This window comes from Lytechinus pictus, chromosome 12, assembly GCF_037042905.1.
Source record: "Lytechinus pictus isolate F3 Inbred chromosome 12, Lp3.0, whole genome shotgun sequence".
Taxonomy (NCBI): Eukaryota; Metazoa; Echinodermata; class Echinoidea; order Temnopleuroida; family Toxopneustidae; genus Lytechinus; species Lytechinus pictus.
The window spans coordinates 3280425-3299239 of record NC_087256.1 but is presented as its reverse complement, the minus strand read 5'-3'; the positions used below and the strand labels follow the sequence as shown (position 1 = coordinate 3299239).

The 18815-nt window shown below is 37.2% G+C and overlaps 1 protein-coding gene across 2 annotated transcripts; it reads left to right on the top strand.

Annotated features, from left to right (window-relative positions):
* The first annotated feature begins 455 nt into the window (after nucleotides 1-455).
* Nucleotides 456-18224, top strand: LOC129272845 (divergent protein kinase domain 1C-like). 2 transcript variants are annotated; one of them, XM_064107255.1, is made up of 5 exons: nucleotides 456-594; nucleotides 10435-10509; nucleotides 12168-12382; nucleotides 14175-15038; nucleotides 15532-18224. In XM_064107255.1, exons 3-5 carry the CDS (start codon nucleotides 12239-12241, stop codon nucleotides 15739-15741), a joined length of 1218 nt encoding a protein of 405 aa, XP_063963325.1. In that variant the 5' UTR covers nucleotides 456-594; nucleotides 10435-10509; nucleotides 12168-12238; the 3' UTR covers nucleotides 15742-18224. The 2 variants fall into 2 exon arrangements, with proteins under 2 accessions (XP_063963325.1, XP_063963326.1); XM_064107256.1 differs by lacking the exons at nucleotides 456-594; nucleotides 10435-10509 and adding an exon at nucleotides 4236-4418 and having other exon boundaries at nucleotides 12164-12382.
* The last annotated feature ends 591 nt before the right edge of the window (nucleotides 18225-18815 follow it).

Sequence of the window (18815 nt, the reverse complement as noted above, 5' to 3'; positions counted from 1 at the left end):
CAACCCTCATTTTCGACATATATAATTCAATGTAAACTATTTGATTGTGTCTGTTATTTTCTTCTTGTTATCATTATTTTCCGTCACTAATTTTACTTAATCTAATTAATCATAAACAACTGATCTGAAAGGCTATGTAAAAATAAGTTTTAAACTTTCCAATCTCCTTCAATTTTGATTCTTTCATTTTAAAAAACGAATCCGTAATACCAGTCTTTTCACGACTGACATAGAAGACTATAATTCTACCATGGACCTAGGTCCATGATTCTACTTTTCCAAGGAGGGGGTTAGCTTTGGCGGAGAAATTTGACGAGCAGAAAGGGGAGGCTTCACGATCCCCTACCCCCCCCCCATCCCCCTCTGAACGTAACCTTTCGAAGAAAGCCCCCCCCCCCCTCTCAGTAGCCTCTTTGCAAACCGTTTAATCCCGATCCCGCATAGACTGCACTTAGGTCGAGTCTTGTGGGTCGCTTTATATGGTCCTGGCTTTGGTCTTCACTTCAGTCTTCAGTTCATCTGTTCAGTTCAGCTTCAATATTACAGAGAAATGACAGTCACATAATTCTACCAAGATCATTAGGCTGAAATAATGTAATTAATAGCTGGTGCTATTCCCCTTTCGCATCTGGTGCTCAACGAAGCTAGTAAGGGGAGCTAAGGTATCGGTAGGCTAACCCAGCCAGGCGCGCCTTCGCCGCAGCCGACTCTGTCTCTGCTGCGCCGCCCGGGTCCCGGAGAGCGGGTGGTGGAACACTGCCTAATTTCGTCGGGATGGTTGGCTGGTTAGTTTTTAATGATTTTTACAAATCCGTCAATTTTACTAATACCATTATTGCCTTCTTCTTAATTATAATAATAACCAGATATAGTTTTCATTGTTGATTTTTTTATATCAACATTCGCCACTCATATCATGGACATACCGGTATAAATACTTGCCCTTCTCTAGGCTAGGTACGCTACTCTAGCGCGAGAGGGCGCGATTTTCGCGTCATCATTTTCGCGTACGAAAATGGCGACAAGCTGCTTCGGGAGCCGGTGCGAGCAATAACGGCAAGCCCTACTTGAGTCTCCTGTCTAGGATGGTAAACGTATATCAATGGGAATGAAAACGATGACATCATCTTCCCAATGCATTCAGCTATACTGCACGGTAAGCTCTTGCGACGGAGGGTCGAGATCGGAACAAAAATTGCACTAAAACAGTCTGTAAGTACAGTTTATGCATCAAATCATCATTATATGTTATTTTCATGGAATTATCAGACATATTACGCTAAAAATACATATGCTACTCGAAAATTGAAGTCGTAAGCTTTCATTTCTTACCTCATTCATGGCAGCATTTCTTGCCACCATTTGCCACGGACGAATGTTAAACGCCCTTGCTATTTGTTTCGTGGGATTTTCGTGGGAAGTTTGGCGACGCGTTTCGCGGGCTAATTTATGGCGGCTGCTAGGGTTTTTGGTTGCCCGCGGTGTGTAGTCCTGCGCATTGGAATTTGTGTAGCAGACCGTCTACCGTGATATGTCCGGTATTTCTTTGATTTAAAAAAACTTTTTCTTTTTTATAAATTAGGAATTGAAAACCAGACACAAATGTAGAAATCAGAAATACATCCCACACTGACACATTCATTTTGATTGAATAAAATATTGAAAAAAAATGGCAAATGACGCAACAACTTTCTGAATCTTCTCGAACCTAATTTTAGCCTTTACTTTAGTCTTGATTTATTATTTGATGATTATATTCTGTTGAAAATTCATGTAACATGATTTCTTTTGGCCTAATAAAACTTAAATTTTTTATTATTTTAAAAATGAATGGCCTAGATCTAATTTAATTCATTATCATTTTAATTTTCTTTTGTTTTCATTTTTTTATTTTCATTCAGATTAATTTCTTACCTCCATTTGAGCATGGCAATACTTACTGATCTGAAGTCGAGGGGCCCAACAATGAACAGACTTGGGCTGCATGAGCCGTCGAATATCTGTGGTTCCAAGAAAGCGTGATGGAAATGCCGCCTTAAAAAAACCAACCCCACCTCTGCCTCTGGGCTTTGTTCTTGGCGATCCTGCATTCCATTCAGACTGCAACTTTAAGCAGGAATTGTTCTACCAACTACTTAATTATTCACAAATATGAATTGCAGCTTTTAAATTGACAAGAAAGAAACAATTGATTTATCTCACCCCCCCCCCCCCAACTGTCTTCTAACATTTTCTATCGCCCCAAACTAACACTTTTTTTCTTGTATGTCTGTTTAAATATTTTTATTTAGACTTTATGTAATTTTTTCATGATTTATTTAAGAAGTATGAGCAAAAAAAAAAACAATTTGGCACATGCAGTAGAGAAGAGAAGGAACATAGTGTTGAAAAAGGATACACATACAGATCTGAATATTAAAATAAATTTTAAAAAGAAATGACAAATCCACACTGACACATGAAAGTATTCATTTTATTTTTTTTCCTTGTTGGCATTGGTTACATTAATTAACTCCACATAAAAATATAAATTGGATATTTTAACAGTATTAATGAAGTTGCTCAATAAAATTTAAAATTAGGTATTCTCATTGGAGGTAATGGTTGATACAGGTGGGTGGGTGGACCTGCAGCCACTAGCGTACCTATGGGGGGGGGGGGGGGCAGACTGCCCCCCCGACGAGTCACAACCCATGCAAGGGACGTATCCCTGCCCTCCCCCCCTGATGAGCCACCGGTGGCCCCCTCCTTTGAAGTTTAAGACCGAAAGTACGAAATCCTTTATTTGTGGTTGAAGACTTTTTTGCTTGTCAAATTTTTGGGCGGACGATTTTGCCCCCCCCCCCCCCTGTGGAAAATCCTAGGTACGCTACTGCCTGCAGCTCTATTGTTTTATTAGATTTTCATTTTTTATTGCTGGGGGGGGGGGGGGGTATTATGTAGAGCTGAAGCCAAATGATCTTATGAGGCAAGATTCAGTGTACAGCTCAATATGGTGCATGTAAAGTGATTTATTAAACTTTTGAAATATCAATTAAGAACTGGAATGATGAATGTTATGAATATAAGAAATCTATTATATGCTAGTTCATCACAACTTTAGCTGGATCTTGCTGCAGAAAGTGCATCGTGTAGTTCTACAAATATCTCTGGTGAGAGGCAGTTTGGCAGAGCGGATGCAATGCTTCATAGGGCCCCTAACATTTCTGTGGTAAGGTCGAATCCAAACTGATGTTTTCATCAAATGATACAGCCTCCTGGCTACAAAAATTTCCTGTAGATGAAAGAGAAAACAAAATAATGAATGCAATGAAATTGGGAAAAAAGTGAGGCTAGAGGAGCAAAAACAAAAGCAAATGGTTGTAAAGTTAGTACAGGAGAGGAACAAAATGAGAAGAAAGGAACTCACAGAAAAGGAAACAAAACAGAGAGACAAACTTGAGACTAGCTCCTTTAAAAAAAGTTCTGTATGGTGTACTATGGATCTGTAAAAATATTTTAAAATTATGTAAAGTTTCAAGGATTGAGCATGCATAGGAAATCACGTAAAGGCAAGGATATCAAGTCACGAATAAAAACAAAAAATGAGGGGGGGGGGGAATGGGAATTACATCACCCCCCCCCCCACCCCGCCTCTCCAAAAAAAAAAAAAAAACGACTTTAATAACTTGTCAAAACTCTATCTAGTATCAGCTTATGTTATTATCCTTTTTAATGTTATTGTTAGGGATCGAGAGAAAGGATGAACGCGGGGGGGGGGGTGCATTTTTCGGATTCATACTTTCAGGCATCAGTGTACTGAAGGGGAACATTTAACATAGGACTACAAAAAATTGCGGTGGACAGACAAGAAACAAGAAATGATGATTAAAATGAAAGAAAAAATTCTCGATCTCAAAACAACTTGAAAAAAGAAAGATGCAAAACCAAATGTTATCAACTCACTTACATATTATATTTGAAATCCATCCCAATGGTCTTCCATGTCGTAATTGTGCACTGTAATTCAGATAATCTAGTTAAAACATGTGAAATTAACTTCAAGTCTCAAATCAATCGTCTTGCACACTGTGCCTTGCAAAACAACAAAATACTCCGATATATGCGTATCATGAACGCACATGCATATTTATGAGCGCCGCGAAAATGACCAATCTCATTCACAAATGATGCGCACTTACGCTTCGTCACCATGCCGCGAGAAGCGTTTATGCGCGATGTAAAATCTCCGCCCCGAATTGGCAATCCCCGAATGCGCATGCGCGGTGGTGATTGATACTCGATGGTCGACAATTCGTTCGGAATGGATAATATACTTAGAAATCATTTCTTTAAAAAATCATAACTTGAGTTATTCTTCATCATATGTCTTAATCAATGCATCATCGTAATGGGTGACACATTTTCTTTATGTTGAGGTAAGTTTCAACAGATTTGGATGAAGATTTGAATTATCAGTGGCGTACCTATCTAGGCGACACCCCAATACTTACCCGTGCTAATAAACTGGGACTCCACTCACGCGCATTTGGGCCGCCCTAGCTTAGAACTAAGCAATATTATCTAGAAATTGTTGAATTGTAGTCATGAAATATGTTCTATTAAATAAATTGATAATGTTTAATCGGTACTCACCGGTTCTTTTGTTGCATTTTCAGACCATTTCTCACAATTCTTCGTAAATATTTGCGGCAAATTTTGTCGCCATAGACAGCTTAACAATAACATCCATCTTTATTGATAAATGGAGCGCCCTTTACGATAGTTGTTAATGCCGCGGAGAAATCGTTAGGCATTTTGGCCTGTGTTCAAGGCGTAGCTGTTCTATTTTTTTTTATAGGTATGAGATCTAAATCACAGCGAGTATTTACACTCTTCCATAATGATTCCGAAAGGGAGGCGCAACACCCCCCACCCACAGGGGCGCAAATTCCAGGGGGACATGTCCCCCTCACCTAGAATAGTATAGGGGGACACATTATGAAATGTCATCCCCCTACTATTTTGGGTCTTTTCATTCAAAATCGAAATAAAATATGTATTTTGGAAGAGACGATCTTACTTTTGGGGTGCCCTTTTTTTTTGCTTGTTTGCTTATCAAATTTCTTTTGGTCAAGATGACCTTCTTTTGGGGGTGATAAACCTTCTTTTTTGTTTTTGTTTGTTTGTTTTTTTCTTGTCAAATTTTCCAGCCCCTGGTCCCGGCTACCTTTGGGGAGAGATTTCCGCCCTTGCCTAACAGTACACTTGATATTGTTTGCGAATCTGCGTGGGCGTCGTGGGCTGGGGGATGAGGAAAAGCGGTGAGACGAGAAAAAAAAATAGAAGGAAAAAGAGGACAGAAAAAAAGTGAACGAAAGAAAAATTAATGGAAAATAAAAGGGAGGAGAAAATAGTGAGAAAAGTGATGGGTAGGTCGAGATTTTATGTGTCCGTGCAAAAAGAAATGAGCAGAGGTTGAGATGTTGTCTGTTTGGGCAAATGTCTGTCTGTTTGTTGGACTGGCGCCTGTTGCAAAAATTATCAAGCTGATGGAATCAGAAAGTTCCAACTGCTTCATGTCATACCGACAGTGACAGGATTAAGCGGTTGTATATATAAATCACGCTCTAAAACTGTGTTCTTTATTAAAAAGTTGTCCTTCATATTCATTTTCGCAAAAGAATATCAAGTTTTCAATTAATTGTCTATAGTTATCCTGTTTATGATAAAAATACTTAGAAATTGGGTTAGGTTAGGGTTATCAAATTATCGGGGCAGAAAATATATTTTTTCAGTTCGCGCGTCGAGCTGGCATTAGTGATCAGTGAGATTATGTTTTTAATGACATTCATTCTATTCACAGCAATATATTATTAAACATATAGCCGCATGAATTATAGATAGGTCTATAGTTATCAGGTGAATAATTTACCGCTACACACTGATCATGCGGATACTGTTTTGTAAAGGGGAATTTCACCTTGATAAAAAGATTGTGAAAATATAGGCCAAAGAAAAATAATTTCAAAACATCGGTGAAGGTGTTATTAAAAAAAAAATGGAGTTAGTAGAATTTCGAATGCTTGATTTGTGACGTCATAAACGAGCAGTTGCTCAATATTCTATGTAATACAAAATGCAAAAATTTTCCATTTTTAATGGTCCGTAATGACCCACTTTTTTCTTTTTGGAGAGAGTATGAAGTTATCTATTGATATACTGAATGTACAATAAAAGTCATTATCACGTATTTCTTGACATTTCATTTACTTTTTACCATAATTATATCCGATATAGCTGCTCGCAAAGGCCTACGCCGTCACAAATAATTATTTTAAAAATCTCACCTTTAATTTTTTTTTGGTGGGGGATGGATTTTTCCTGAACGCATACCAATTTTTCAAATTATTTTTTCTGCTATTTTCATAATTAACTTTAAATAAATTCACCTATGCACTACTTAATTTTTTCAAAGACAAAATAACAAAATTACATCTAGTCTTCATCATCACCATCATCACCAACTTCATTCTCATCATCATCACCACTACCACCATCATTATCATCATCATCATCATCATCATCATCATCATCACCGCCACCATCACCACCACCATCATCATCACCAAGATAATTTTCATCATCATCATCTTTCTTTTTTTTTCTTTTTTTTCCCCTTCCCTTCTTCTTTTTTTCCTTCCTATTTTCCTCCCTTTTTAGAGGGGCACACCACCAAATAAATATGTTTGTTGTTGTTGTATATAAGTTGGCGGATGCCTCATGAAATGAAATAAAAGAGAAAATAAGGAAATGGAAAAAGTAAGAAGAAGGATAAGAAGAAAAAAAGAAAGCCAAACAAACAAGACAAAATAATATCAAAATTTTGTAATAAAGTCAGTCAGTTTAATAATTATGTTTTCAATGAAATGAGACATAAAAGAATTGAAACAAGTAAAAAGGGCTACATCATAGTTAAAAGAAATAGAGGGAAGCTCCGAGACAATAAAAAGTGTAAAAAAAAATCAGAAAAGACTTTGAAACACTCTGAACACGAGTATAATATATAAAAAAATTGGGAATAAGCGAGGACAAGTAGGTGAGGGACCCCCCCCTCTCTCTCTAGTTATTTACTCAAACTCGCATATACAAGAGAAGAAATTCTTACTAATCAAAATATTGCGAGCAAAAAGCATGAGCTGACATTTTTTTTAATATTCAAAACTGATAGAGAGACACATTTTGAACAATTCATGAAACATAATAATCATTCATTATAGTTACCAATCGGATTGCGACAAGATCTGAGAATTAGAAATTCATTAAAAGCATAAAATTGTATAACATTAAAATAAGACGGGCGCAACGCATGAGCTAAAGCTTTATATACCAATTAAAAATTTGGACATTTTTAGCGCTTTCGGTAGTCATGAAAAAGATTCATATTTCATGAAAGCTCAAATCCCAAGGAGGAATATTTTTTATTAATTGACTTAAAAAAGGCTGTTCTAATTAAGCCCCATTTAATATTTGATTACAAGTCTCGTTAAACAGTAAAAGAGGAAAAAATAAAGCATATTGTGTTCCTCAATTCTCTTTCTCTTTAACCCTATTTTTTTTTTTTTTTTTTTTTTTTTTTTTTGGGGGGGGAGGTATTTTGGTTTAAAAAAAAGAGAAAAAACGATAATTGGGACACCCCACCCCGCCCCCACCCCCCCCCCCCCGTAGTTACGCAAACATGGGACCAAATGATCCTACTTGTTCCAAGGCGAAACTTGTGCAATCAATTAAATATTATTTTTGAGAAAATTAAAGCTTGCGCTGTTTGAATTCAATCTCTTTTACCTAAATTTGCGATGAATGCTAGCATTATGAAATATATAATTATCAACGTCTGGCGAAAAGAATAACCAACCGATCAGCTGACGAGAACGCGTATCACGTGATCTGCATATCAGCTTCGATCGCGAGTCAGAAGTGAAGAGCAACTGGCAATAAAATCTGGAAAAAGTCGTCAAAATGTAAGTTCCCCTTCATTTCTTTCAATTTTTTTTTATTGCTAACAATGCTTTAACTTTCTTAAACAAAAATTTAATGAATAGACAGTACGATAGCTCGTACTTGTGTTATAATACACAAATAATCATCTTCACAAAGATTTCTGACACAAAATACTACAGATGTCGCCTATGAGGTCCATACATGTAATGTTTGGACCTCATTGGTACTAGGAGTGGTTAAGGGTAGGGTTTCACACGCCAATAGTAATACGTGTTAAGGGGTGCATTTTCAGAATATGGAAAATACGTGTTAAGGGTGCTTTTTGAGACCCCATGGTCGCGCATGGTATCCACTCGTCAATGGAAGTGGCCCCCCCGGGGATAAATGATATTGATCGATCAGTATTATTACCGCCTTTATCCACTCGTCAATGGAAGTGGCCCCCCCGGGGATAAATGATATTGATCGATCAGTATTATTACCGCCTTTATTAAAGGCGGTAATAATACTGATCGATCAATATCATTTATCCCCGGGGGGGCCACTTCCATTGACGAGTGGATACCATGTGCGACCATGGGGTCTCAAAAAGCACCCTTAACACGTATTTTCCATATTCTGAAAATGCACCCCTTAACACGTATTGGCGTGTGAAACCCTACCCTTAACAAGTATTGGAAACAAAACGATACTCTTGGCAAGTATTCCCTGAAATGAACCCCTAAACAAGTACAGGAATATTTTGTCAGGGGTCCTTCGGTCGTTGGTTTTACCTTTTAAGGACGTTCCACAGTTATGTTTGTGCGCATTATGATCTGCGCATAGTTTACACTCTGCGCGCTGACGTCACAATGGATGAACAGGTGATTAATTAGCTGCGGGTATGAGCTGATTTTTCTCATCTTCTGCACTTTAACTGCAGATCCGATGTGTTATTTCATGATGCTATAAAGTGGAATTATTCCATGGACCATTCAAAAAAACATTCTCTACAATTTCAAAATACTTTACTCTGCAGTGCTGCCAAGAATCACGAATATTACCCCGAGTTTGAATAAATGGTAGAGTGGTTTTGATTTTTTCTTCACATAGATACAAAGCATTCGGCGCATTTTTTGTGTTTTAAAAAGCACATTTGCTCTAATAAAAATGCTGATAGTTTAAAAACAAGCACATGAACCCCTATTTTTTAATGTTTGTACCGCTTAGGTATACCTTCTTCTACAACTCTGCAAATTTTGGTGAAAATGACATGGATTTTGAATAAAGTGCAGCATTTATTGTACGTTTGTAGTTTGTAACTGAAATTTCACATTTTTTAGATTGGGATTTTATTATCTTTTATGCAATTTTTAAGAAATGGCAGTGCTGTTAAACTTAAAATTGCAAACAAATAGCACTATAAATAGATTCTCCATTCTAATGATACAATTATTAACTCTCTTGCGAAATTTGATGACTTTTTCATGTATTTTGACTGAGTAATAGAGGTTTAAACTCATTGTAGTAATCTTGGGTGGTCTAAAAATGCCAAATTCTTTTGAATGCGCAATTTTTAAGAACATCAATTTGGGTGAACTTTGAAGCTCTATAGCAAAAAATCAAGCACATGGACCTATGTTAATTTTTGCATATTTCGAATATTAAGGTTCTAAAGTATCTATGTGCAAAGTTTGGTGAAAATGACATGGATTTCACTTTAACTGTGGAACGTCCTTAATACACATCATTTGGTTTAGTACGACCCAACCTTCCACACCTCGTGCAAATCGTACTCTAAAGTGTTGGGGCAAAAATGACATCCTTTATAAAACATTTTAATTTTGTTTTATCATCCCCGCAAATTTGACCCTAAACACGTAATTTTCCTAGCGAAATAGATACCCTTTTTTCATTATTTTTGTGTTTTTGACACCCTTATCACGTTACGTACGTAACGTGTCCTATCTTGAAAAAGACATCCTTTTTACGTGTTTTGTTGGTCGCGCATGGTATCCACTCGTCAATGTAAGTGGCCCCCCCCGGGCATTTATCAAGTTCCCTGGATTTGACATGGCAAACTCATTTCATAATCCAGCACAATCAGTCGCCACAACACAAACCAAACACATTGTTAATGTTATATAGCCTACATTGTCAATATCATCACTCACCACATGAAAATTGAAAATCCAGATTTTAATGTTAAAAAAGTCAAATTTCGCTTTTAAAACTGGAGAATCTGTGCCATAGTGATAGTGGTGGCTGAGCCTGACAGTGACAGGGGCCGCGGAATGGTTTTCAAAGTGGGGGGGGGGGGGGAGCTGACCATGCAAAAAATCACAATCCTATGGTCATTTTTTATGTTTTTGTACATGGTTTTGGATAAAGTGGGGGGGAAGCCCAGCCCCTGCCTGAGACTGAATAAACTGCTGTTTTTTTTTACCATTTCTGAGTTTTTTCTGTCCTACAAAGACCGTAGTCTCCCATTGGCATTGGACTTGTAGTGCCGGTGCTTCGTACGACACTACAGCATCTACGGAAAAAAGGGTGAGATACCACAATCTCTTGATTAGAGTACTGCCTAATTCCCTATTTTGGTGGGGGGGGGGGGAAGAAAGCGCAATAATAATGTTAAAGTTGTTAATGAGAATGTAATATCAGCTTACCCGCTTTGTGAAATATGTGATTTAATAATTCCAAATACCTTTTGGGGGACTTGCCATGTATACAGAGTATCCTGCTTCGCTAAGAGAGGAGCATCCTTTTTTTTTAGCTGCACTTAGTAAAATGGCACTGTACATACTCTATATATATATAGCAGACCTGCCAAATATAGTACAACAATACACCAGTCGGTGGATGGACTTTATCAGGAGAATATAAGAAGAATCCAAAATCTGTATTCCAAAGAGCCATTGTCTGGTTCAATGATTGATAATTGTTTATGTCTCTTTTGCAGCTTGAGCATACGAATGCACCAGCCAATCACATTCGTGTCACCATTTGTTGAACCGAAAATGGTCACATGGTACTACGAGTCCTATAGAAGACTTTGTTCTATTGACGGAGGGGATACCGCGAAGTCTCAGCAGAGCTTATCCTGACTGAAATAGACTATTTTTCGGTCTAGCGGTGGCTTAGCTCAAATTTAAGAAGCAGGATCACCGAAAAATGTGCTAAAAATGAAGAAATCTGTGGTTTTGTTCTGAGTTTGCAAACGTTCTTGCAAATTTAGAATTGTTTTTCCAATATGACCAATAAGAGAAAAACAGAAAGTCTACAGTATTGTCAAAGGCAGGAGCTGTCAAATGGCGGGTTCAAAACATGGCAATACATTTCAAGATTTTATGAAATACTGTAAATTGAGATAGAAGGAAAAAATTAACATTGCAATTAAAAATATAGACAAATATATTCAACATTGATGCAAATTTCATTTTGGGAAAAGATATTTTATAATAAAATATGTTGCAGAAAACTTAAGATGTAAAATTTCGGGCAGGTTAGGTACTTTATGTTATGTGCGTAATCAGAAGAAGGTCATTTGATTTCAAAATGGTATGGTGATGGTGGTTTGAATTTCAGTGAGATAAGCAACAACTTTGATGTCTGGATTATTTATATATTCTTTTATCAACAGGGCTCTCACTTAATTTTTTTATTTGTTTGCTAAGCAGCCAGCTGGGCAAGTGATACAACATTTGCTCCAGCGTCTTTTGCTCCGGGCTTTATTTCGTCTTAAAGATATTGGGTTAGGGTTAGGGTGTTATGTTAGGTTTAGGATAGGGTGTTGTGTTAGGTTTAGGATATGATGTTGTGTTAAATCCAGGGTTGAAGTTGGTCATTCTATTAATCTGTGGAATTTGCAGCGGAGCAACTGTTGCCGGGTCAAATGTCATGAAACCGCCGGGCAACCCATAATATAGTATATCATAGGTTGCTTGGCCGGCTACCAAAGAAAAATGTTCAGCTGATACCTTAATGAAGTGTTCATTGATGTGCCATTCTAGTCATTTCTTCTATGCAATTTCTGCATCCTGCTATGTCAGGCATGCTTACTAAATATTTCATCTCCTATTGAAAGAAAGGAATGGTCATTTGAACAAATTTTCCCATGAGGTAACTACGAACTGGTCTATTGATTATGAATTTGAACCCCTGGTCATGTTTTCCTCTCCTTTGCTCTTTCTTTTCATGGCAGATAGTCTTCTACAAGCCCATCTTAAGTAGAAGAGGTGATTTACAGATATACATGCTATGAAGAACTGTAGGAGCCATGAGAAAAGTTTCTAAGAGGCTCCTGGTAAGGAGTCTAGTACTGGGAATGATTGTACTTGCAATATACTTCACACACAAGGTATCTCAGTCACTTGCAATTACATGCCCAGATGAAAAGGCAAAGGAGATACTTAAAGATTTGGTGAGTATTTTTTGTTTTCTTTCTTTTTGTGTTTTGAAATGGAAAGATGGATGTGCGTTGCAATGTTACAGGATTTGTGAAAAATGCTGCAATTCATGTTCACAAATTCTATTAATAGACCAGTTTGGAGTTACCTTATTGGCATTGGCAGTTTGTTCAAATGACCTTTCTTCTTTTCATTAGAATTTCAAAGCAAGGTATTATGTAATCATCTCTGACAGAGCAGGATGCAGAAATTGCATAGACCAGGTGATTAGAATAGCACATTGACACTTTATGAAGGTATTTGTTGCATTCTATGTTAGAATGCATTAGGATGCTGCTATTACAATGCACTAGGCCAAACCAGTCACTAATGGATGCATAGATGCTTTCCGGTGGATCCGATATAAAGCACAGTTCATAAGAATATATGTATAATCAAGACTTCAAAGTTGGTGTTTATATCACTGAATATTAAACCACAATGCCGTTTTAATTCAGATGACCTTCTGGTCATGCTTGACTACGAACTGGCCTATTGGTAAGTTGAGACTAAGAGCTAGCACTATTGTTACTAAGCCATCATGGGTATCTGCTGCATTGTTATTTTTCAAACAGTAACAGTATTTCAATAAGCAGAAAAGGTATTTGAAGAAGAAAAAATATGGTGAAACCATGGAATTCCCTGATGGGACAACAATGAGTCATAATTGATCTCAACAGAATGTTAAGGTAAACATACATTATTACATTCCCTTTAGTAGTGTTTTCTCTCCCTCTGTGTAATTGGGTGAAAATAGTGACTAGAAAGAAACTCAACTCTGTTTACATTCTTTGTGCTTATGTTGTTATCCATTTCTTTTGACTTTCAACCCACTTCTCTTGTCATTCTTTTCCTATTCAGATGTGTTCATTCATTACATTCCCACATCCGACTCTCTTTACATTCTTATTACAGTGTATGGAATCACCCCCAACATGTTATTCATCTCTCTCCACTTGTCTCTTATTGGTTGATTTACATGAATTGGACTCTTACATTTTATCTAGCTCTTTCATTCTCTTTATTTTGATTGGTTGATATTCCTTAATTTAAATATATTAATGATCTTGAGTGTTAATGAGTCAAAGAAGCCATTTTGATAATTCAGTGTAGTACTAGACTTGATAGAATTGAAGTTACAGGTATGTTCCTGTGTCTTAGTTCCTGTCAACTTCTCTGTTTGCTGTCCTGTTTGATGTTTGTGTCTGAGCTTGACTGTTTTCCCTTCGATTGATTCAGAACGTTATTTTCCACCTTGTGTAATTTATTTTTACACCCCACAACTGGTGGTATATTTTGAAACTGCACATATGCTATGATATATCTAAGCTACCTTTGGCATATACTAAAACTTTAATATCCAAGTATTCATAAAACATTTTTACTTAATTATTCAATTGAGATGATATTGTCCAATTCATATGCAGACATCTTAAACGTATAAAAAACTAAGATTTTTTAACGTACGTTTGATGCAACACAGTAATTCTGCATTTATATTTTTTCCTCCAATGATGTGTCAACGTATTTATCAATGGAACTCGGGCTTAAAGTCCAACCGCTAACAAATAAAAACCAAGGTATTGTATAGTACACCGGTTCTAATACTCTGGTTATTATGTAATGTTAGAGAGCAATGAAGGTGAAATGTGAAAAACTATGTAAATTTAAGAACAATTTCTGTTGATATTCCTGTCTTTCTTCTGATTATGAGTAAAGTTTTATTGTGTTTCATGTCCATTTGCTCTTTCTTCACTCTTTACATAGTGCCAATTGTATGAAGGCAACCAAGTAGACGGCAATGTCTGTTATGATCTGTGCCAGACTGAATCCATCCAGTACGTCTCCTGCTTCAACTACCACAAGGGTAAGGTTGTTTTCCGTGGGTCCTGGAATGGGCATCCAGTCATTATGAAGTCTAAGTACAGCCATCTCTCAGACTATCCCCGTCCCTTTGCCTCTGTGATTGACAAAGAAGGTGCCATGAAGACTGTGATTCCTGACATGGCTTTGTTCACCTCTATGGTCTATCATCAAGTTCAAGGACAGTTCGGTTTTGAGTTGAGGATGACAGAAGAGCACCTGCTGAAACACATGTGGAAGAGCAAAGACAATACTGATACTAGAGAAGGACTAACTAATGCAGACATTGTAAGCCTGTGGGCTTTGCTGCAACAAGAGGAGTACGTAGTTTACAAGTTCTGGAACCAGTTTCACCATTTTCCTGAGATCTATGGCATGTGTGGCCATTTTTATTTTCTGGAGTATGTTCCTCCAGGATATATCCTCAACCCGAGTGCCATCAGCATGCAGCATCAGCTTGCGTCTCTGCCCTGGTTGAATAGGGCAAAAGTTGCCATGTCAATGATGGAGTTCCTCAGCGCTGTGGATGACCATTTTCCAGAGAAACTGCACCTCTGTGATGTGAAGCACAATAACTTTGGAGTCACGCAGGACTGGGTTGTCAAGGCCATTGATGTTGATATTACCTTCTTCCAGAATCAACTGGACACTACTTTGAATCAACCCGAGTGCACTTCTGCTGAAGACTGCCATTTCTTTGACTGTAAAGGATCCTGCAATGCAACATCTGGGAGATGCAATAGCCAACGATCTAATACTAATCTTCAGGTATTCGGAGCATCTTAAAGATTCTATTTGCTTTGAAAGTCCTCAGTGATTAGTTAAGATTTTCTTCTTACAATTTAATATAATGAGATTTTGGTTAACAGAGAGCAATGAAAAGTTCTGCAGTATGAATACATACATTATCATGACATTTGTGTTTCAAGTAAAACAAAACAAAAAGCAAAAATGTAATTGATGCCTGTTGTTAAAGCTATCTTCGGTTAAAGTATTAGTGATTGTTCCATCATTCTGTATATAGTCTCTTTTCAGAAGCCCCATCCCCCCATGCATCTTTGATCTGTTCTCCTTCATCTATACTCTTATTGTACTCCACTTCCTTTTTCTATCCCTTATTTTTTCCTTTCCCTCCTTGTCCCCCATCTCTTTCCTCTCTTCTGCTTGTTCTCACTACCCCTTTCTCCATACCTACCCCTCCTGTTATATCTGACTCTCACTTTGTTTTACCTTCCTATTTTTCTTTGACTATGGTCTGCAGGCTGTTTGTGCTGATATTTTCAGCAGACACTATGGGACTCCAGGCTTGCTCAGGTTGCCACCCACACAGGTAGCCAAACAATTAGACTCAGTACTCCAGGAGTGTCTTCAACAGAAGGGACTTCCATCAAGCACTAAGATATCAGAAACAACTGTCTACCAAAGATTACTGGAGGTGCTCAAGACCAGTTTGCAGTATGTAGAGAGGTGACAGAAATAAACAGAAAGTGCAATGAGATATTTACTAAACTGAATTATTTTTCTACTATTACATTTATGGCTGAATTAAAAAAAAATGTATATATTTTTCATATTGAGTTACAGCGGTGCTACATGAAATTTGCTTTTATATAATATAGGCCTAGCGACGTTAGCACAATAGTTGTTATATACCTCCAGTTCTTGCCATGCAATATGAAATAATGTGCCAAAAAGTATTTAGAAAAGTAAAATTTGGTTTTATATGTGTCTGTAGATCTTGTACAGACACAAAGATTTTAGTCTTAAATGTTTAATGCTTGTTAGAGATTTCCTATATGGAATTTTAATCTTAACTGTTACAGATACACAGACAATTATATTTTATTTTTGTTGAATATTTCTTCTTGGTTTCAGTTTTACTTCAACCAGAATAAGTGAATGATATGAATATTATAATGATTATATTTTTTTTCATTTGGAAATAAAAACAAAAATCTTATCCATATGAATTACTTGCTTGATTTTAACAATCCAACATGAAGGAAGTAAAATGTACTTCATATATTGAAAGTGCAGTCCATTCTCCCCCAGCTCTTCACAATGAATATTCATAAGATTAGTTTTGAGAGAATTGTCTGTCATGAATGTCATGGCTATTTATTTATTTCATTTTTTTTGCTAAGGCATGTTTTATAAGCATTTCTAGGGTAAATTTGTACACTTATTCATGAAATTGTTATTAACTTTTCAGATAGTCTTCCCTTTTCTTGGATCTACTTCCTTTAGTCCAGACACCACCAGGTTTTGTCACCTGTGCCAATTTTTACGGCCGTTGAGCTAGGCATCTATGCAAAGATTTTCTTTCACCATCTTAACACTCCTTCAAGGATTGATTTTCCAAAGATATTTTGTTCTCCTAAAGAGATTTTGCAGGTACATGTAACTTTTGATCAAGTATGTTTAGAACTATCTATTTGATAGGCATATTGGACCCAAAATTGAAATGTCTTGTATTGAATCCAATCCATATGCCTTGTTTGTATACAAACCGTTTACCGGATTTGTTTCTCATCATTTGTTGGTGTAATTTTGACAAAACATCCATGTTGACAAAGTTTTTTCTTTTAGCCAGCCAGAATGACTGAGGTCGGATATAGAATAGCAGCCTCAAATGCATCTGTCGTGCTCAAACATTCAGCTCCGTGTACGTCTGCCTCTGAAGAAACCTCTTCTGTCTTTCTGCAGCATATTATACAGTCCCCTGCAGGAAAAGTTATTTCCATGTGTGTAATGAATCCACTTGTTATAATTTGTATTTCTTCCGCAAAGTAGTCAAAAGAAGACGGCAATAAATGGACGCTACACAGAGCGAATGAAAGGTTAATTTTCGAGGGCCAATATTCAGAGACTATCAATATTATATTTTGAATTTACCAAAATATAAAAGAGAAATTATTTTTTTTAGCTGTATATTGAAACCCTGATTGTACCTCTTATATTACAATAACTCACGTTATTGAAGACATCGTATGTACTATCTTTTTCACGTTTGGCAAGGTAGGTTTGAGATTGAATTTACACTGATGCCTCAGTCAAGTGATTGCTTTGTCCTTGGACAGAAGTTTGAAGAGCCCTTTCGTTGCTATGTTGAATGAAAGGTTACAGATCCTCAATTCACTCAGTTCATTTTATCAAAGCATAAAAAGTGGTATACGTAGACCTCTATATGTGGGACTCGACTCTCATGACTGCACCTAAGATGCATGCATTTTATGACATAGGTTCGTACATTACTCCACAAATCAATGCATAAAAAGATTTTGAAAATATTGCTCCTAAAAAAAAATGTCAAATTACTCACAATTTTCTCGGAGCTCGGTCCAGCATCTATTTTTTCCACCACTTTCACGTCTAGTCTTCCACTTTAAATTTTGCTGAGAAATTGCTGCCCAGCAGTCGTCTGCACAAAATGTACCCAAATGCTGCGCTGTGATTGGCCAATTACACCTAAAATCCACGGTCTCGGTGGAGTCCACTGTTCAGACCACCCCAAACAGTTGACTCGAAATGATGACGTAATAGGCTCTCTCGAATCCGGGGATTCGTTCGAGTCCACCTTTGTGAATCACAAAAGCGAATCCATGGACTCTGGATCTTGCAAATCCATGGATTAATCTGTGGATTTTGCAGAATCCACCTTTGTGAATTCGGGCCCTTATGTAGATCTCTAATCTTCCAAGTTAATTTGATTAGCCATGCGTGGTTCAAGACATAAGGCTCTGTTGGCATCTCATCCTTTAATGCTTCCAACGCTGGCCTGTGATCCGACGTCCTCTTTTCTGTTAAGAGGAGATACCCCAAGGGCACTTGCTTCTGATTCTCTTCGTTCTTGGTGAATGCATGAATTGAAACTAATTGACAGAATGGAGCTCTTACCACCTAAGTGGAGAAAAAAAAAGAAGGAAAGTGAACTCTTTAATATGTTCTTAAAAATCAGTGTTCTGATTTCATTATGTTACAAGGGATGCTTTGCATTTCAAATGAAATTTCACTATTACAACAATCAAATTATAGCCGTCATATGCTCTTGCACACTTGTTTTGCTTTGAGTTGCTGTATTCCTTCAGAATAAGCAATTGTTTAGAATCCTCCTCAGGATACACCAACACTGAAGCTGATGCTCACAATTCTTTCAAGGTTTTGAATCCTTCCTGGCAATTTGGGTTCATTTTCAGCTGTGTGCTTACAGGCCCCAGTCTTGTTGCCCATTCAAGTAAAGAGAGGATTTGCTATCCTGGTATAATTCTGGATGGAGCTTCTGTAATAGCCAGTAAGTCCCAAGGAGATCATGACATTCTCCTTAGTACGAGGAACTGACCAATCACACTGCTGATGCTTTGTTGTGGTTGGTTGATTGCTACACTGTATTCTGAGACCAAATGACCTAGATACGTGATTACTTCAAGGGTATATTGCACAAATACTGAGTTTTAGCTTCAGGCCATGTTAACGAATATGAGTGAAATCATGTTGATCTTCAAGTACATGTATTCCTCCAGTTTAGAGGGTTACAAACACTATCAC

What these genes read in the sequence shown, in the direction of transcription:
- LOC129272845 (XM_064107255.1), top strand. Translation starts at nt 12,239, where the DNA reads ATGAGAAAAGTTTCTAAGAGGCTCCTGGTAAGGAGTCTAGTACTGGGA. An exon ending in AGGAGATACTTAAAGATTTG is followed by an intron (nt 12,383 to 14,174) that starts GTGAGTATTTTT and finishes CTCTTTACATAG; the next exon opens with TGCCAATTGTATGAAGGCAA. An exon ending in GATCTAATACTAATCTTCAG is followed by an intron (nt 15,039 to 15,531) that starts GTATTCGGAGCA and finishes TATGGTCTGCAG; the next exon opens with GCTGTTTGTGCTGATATTTT.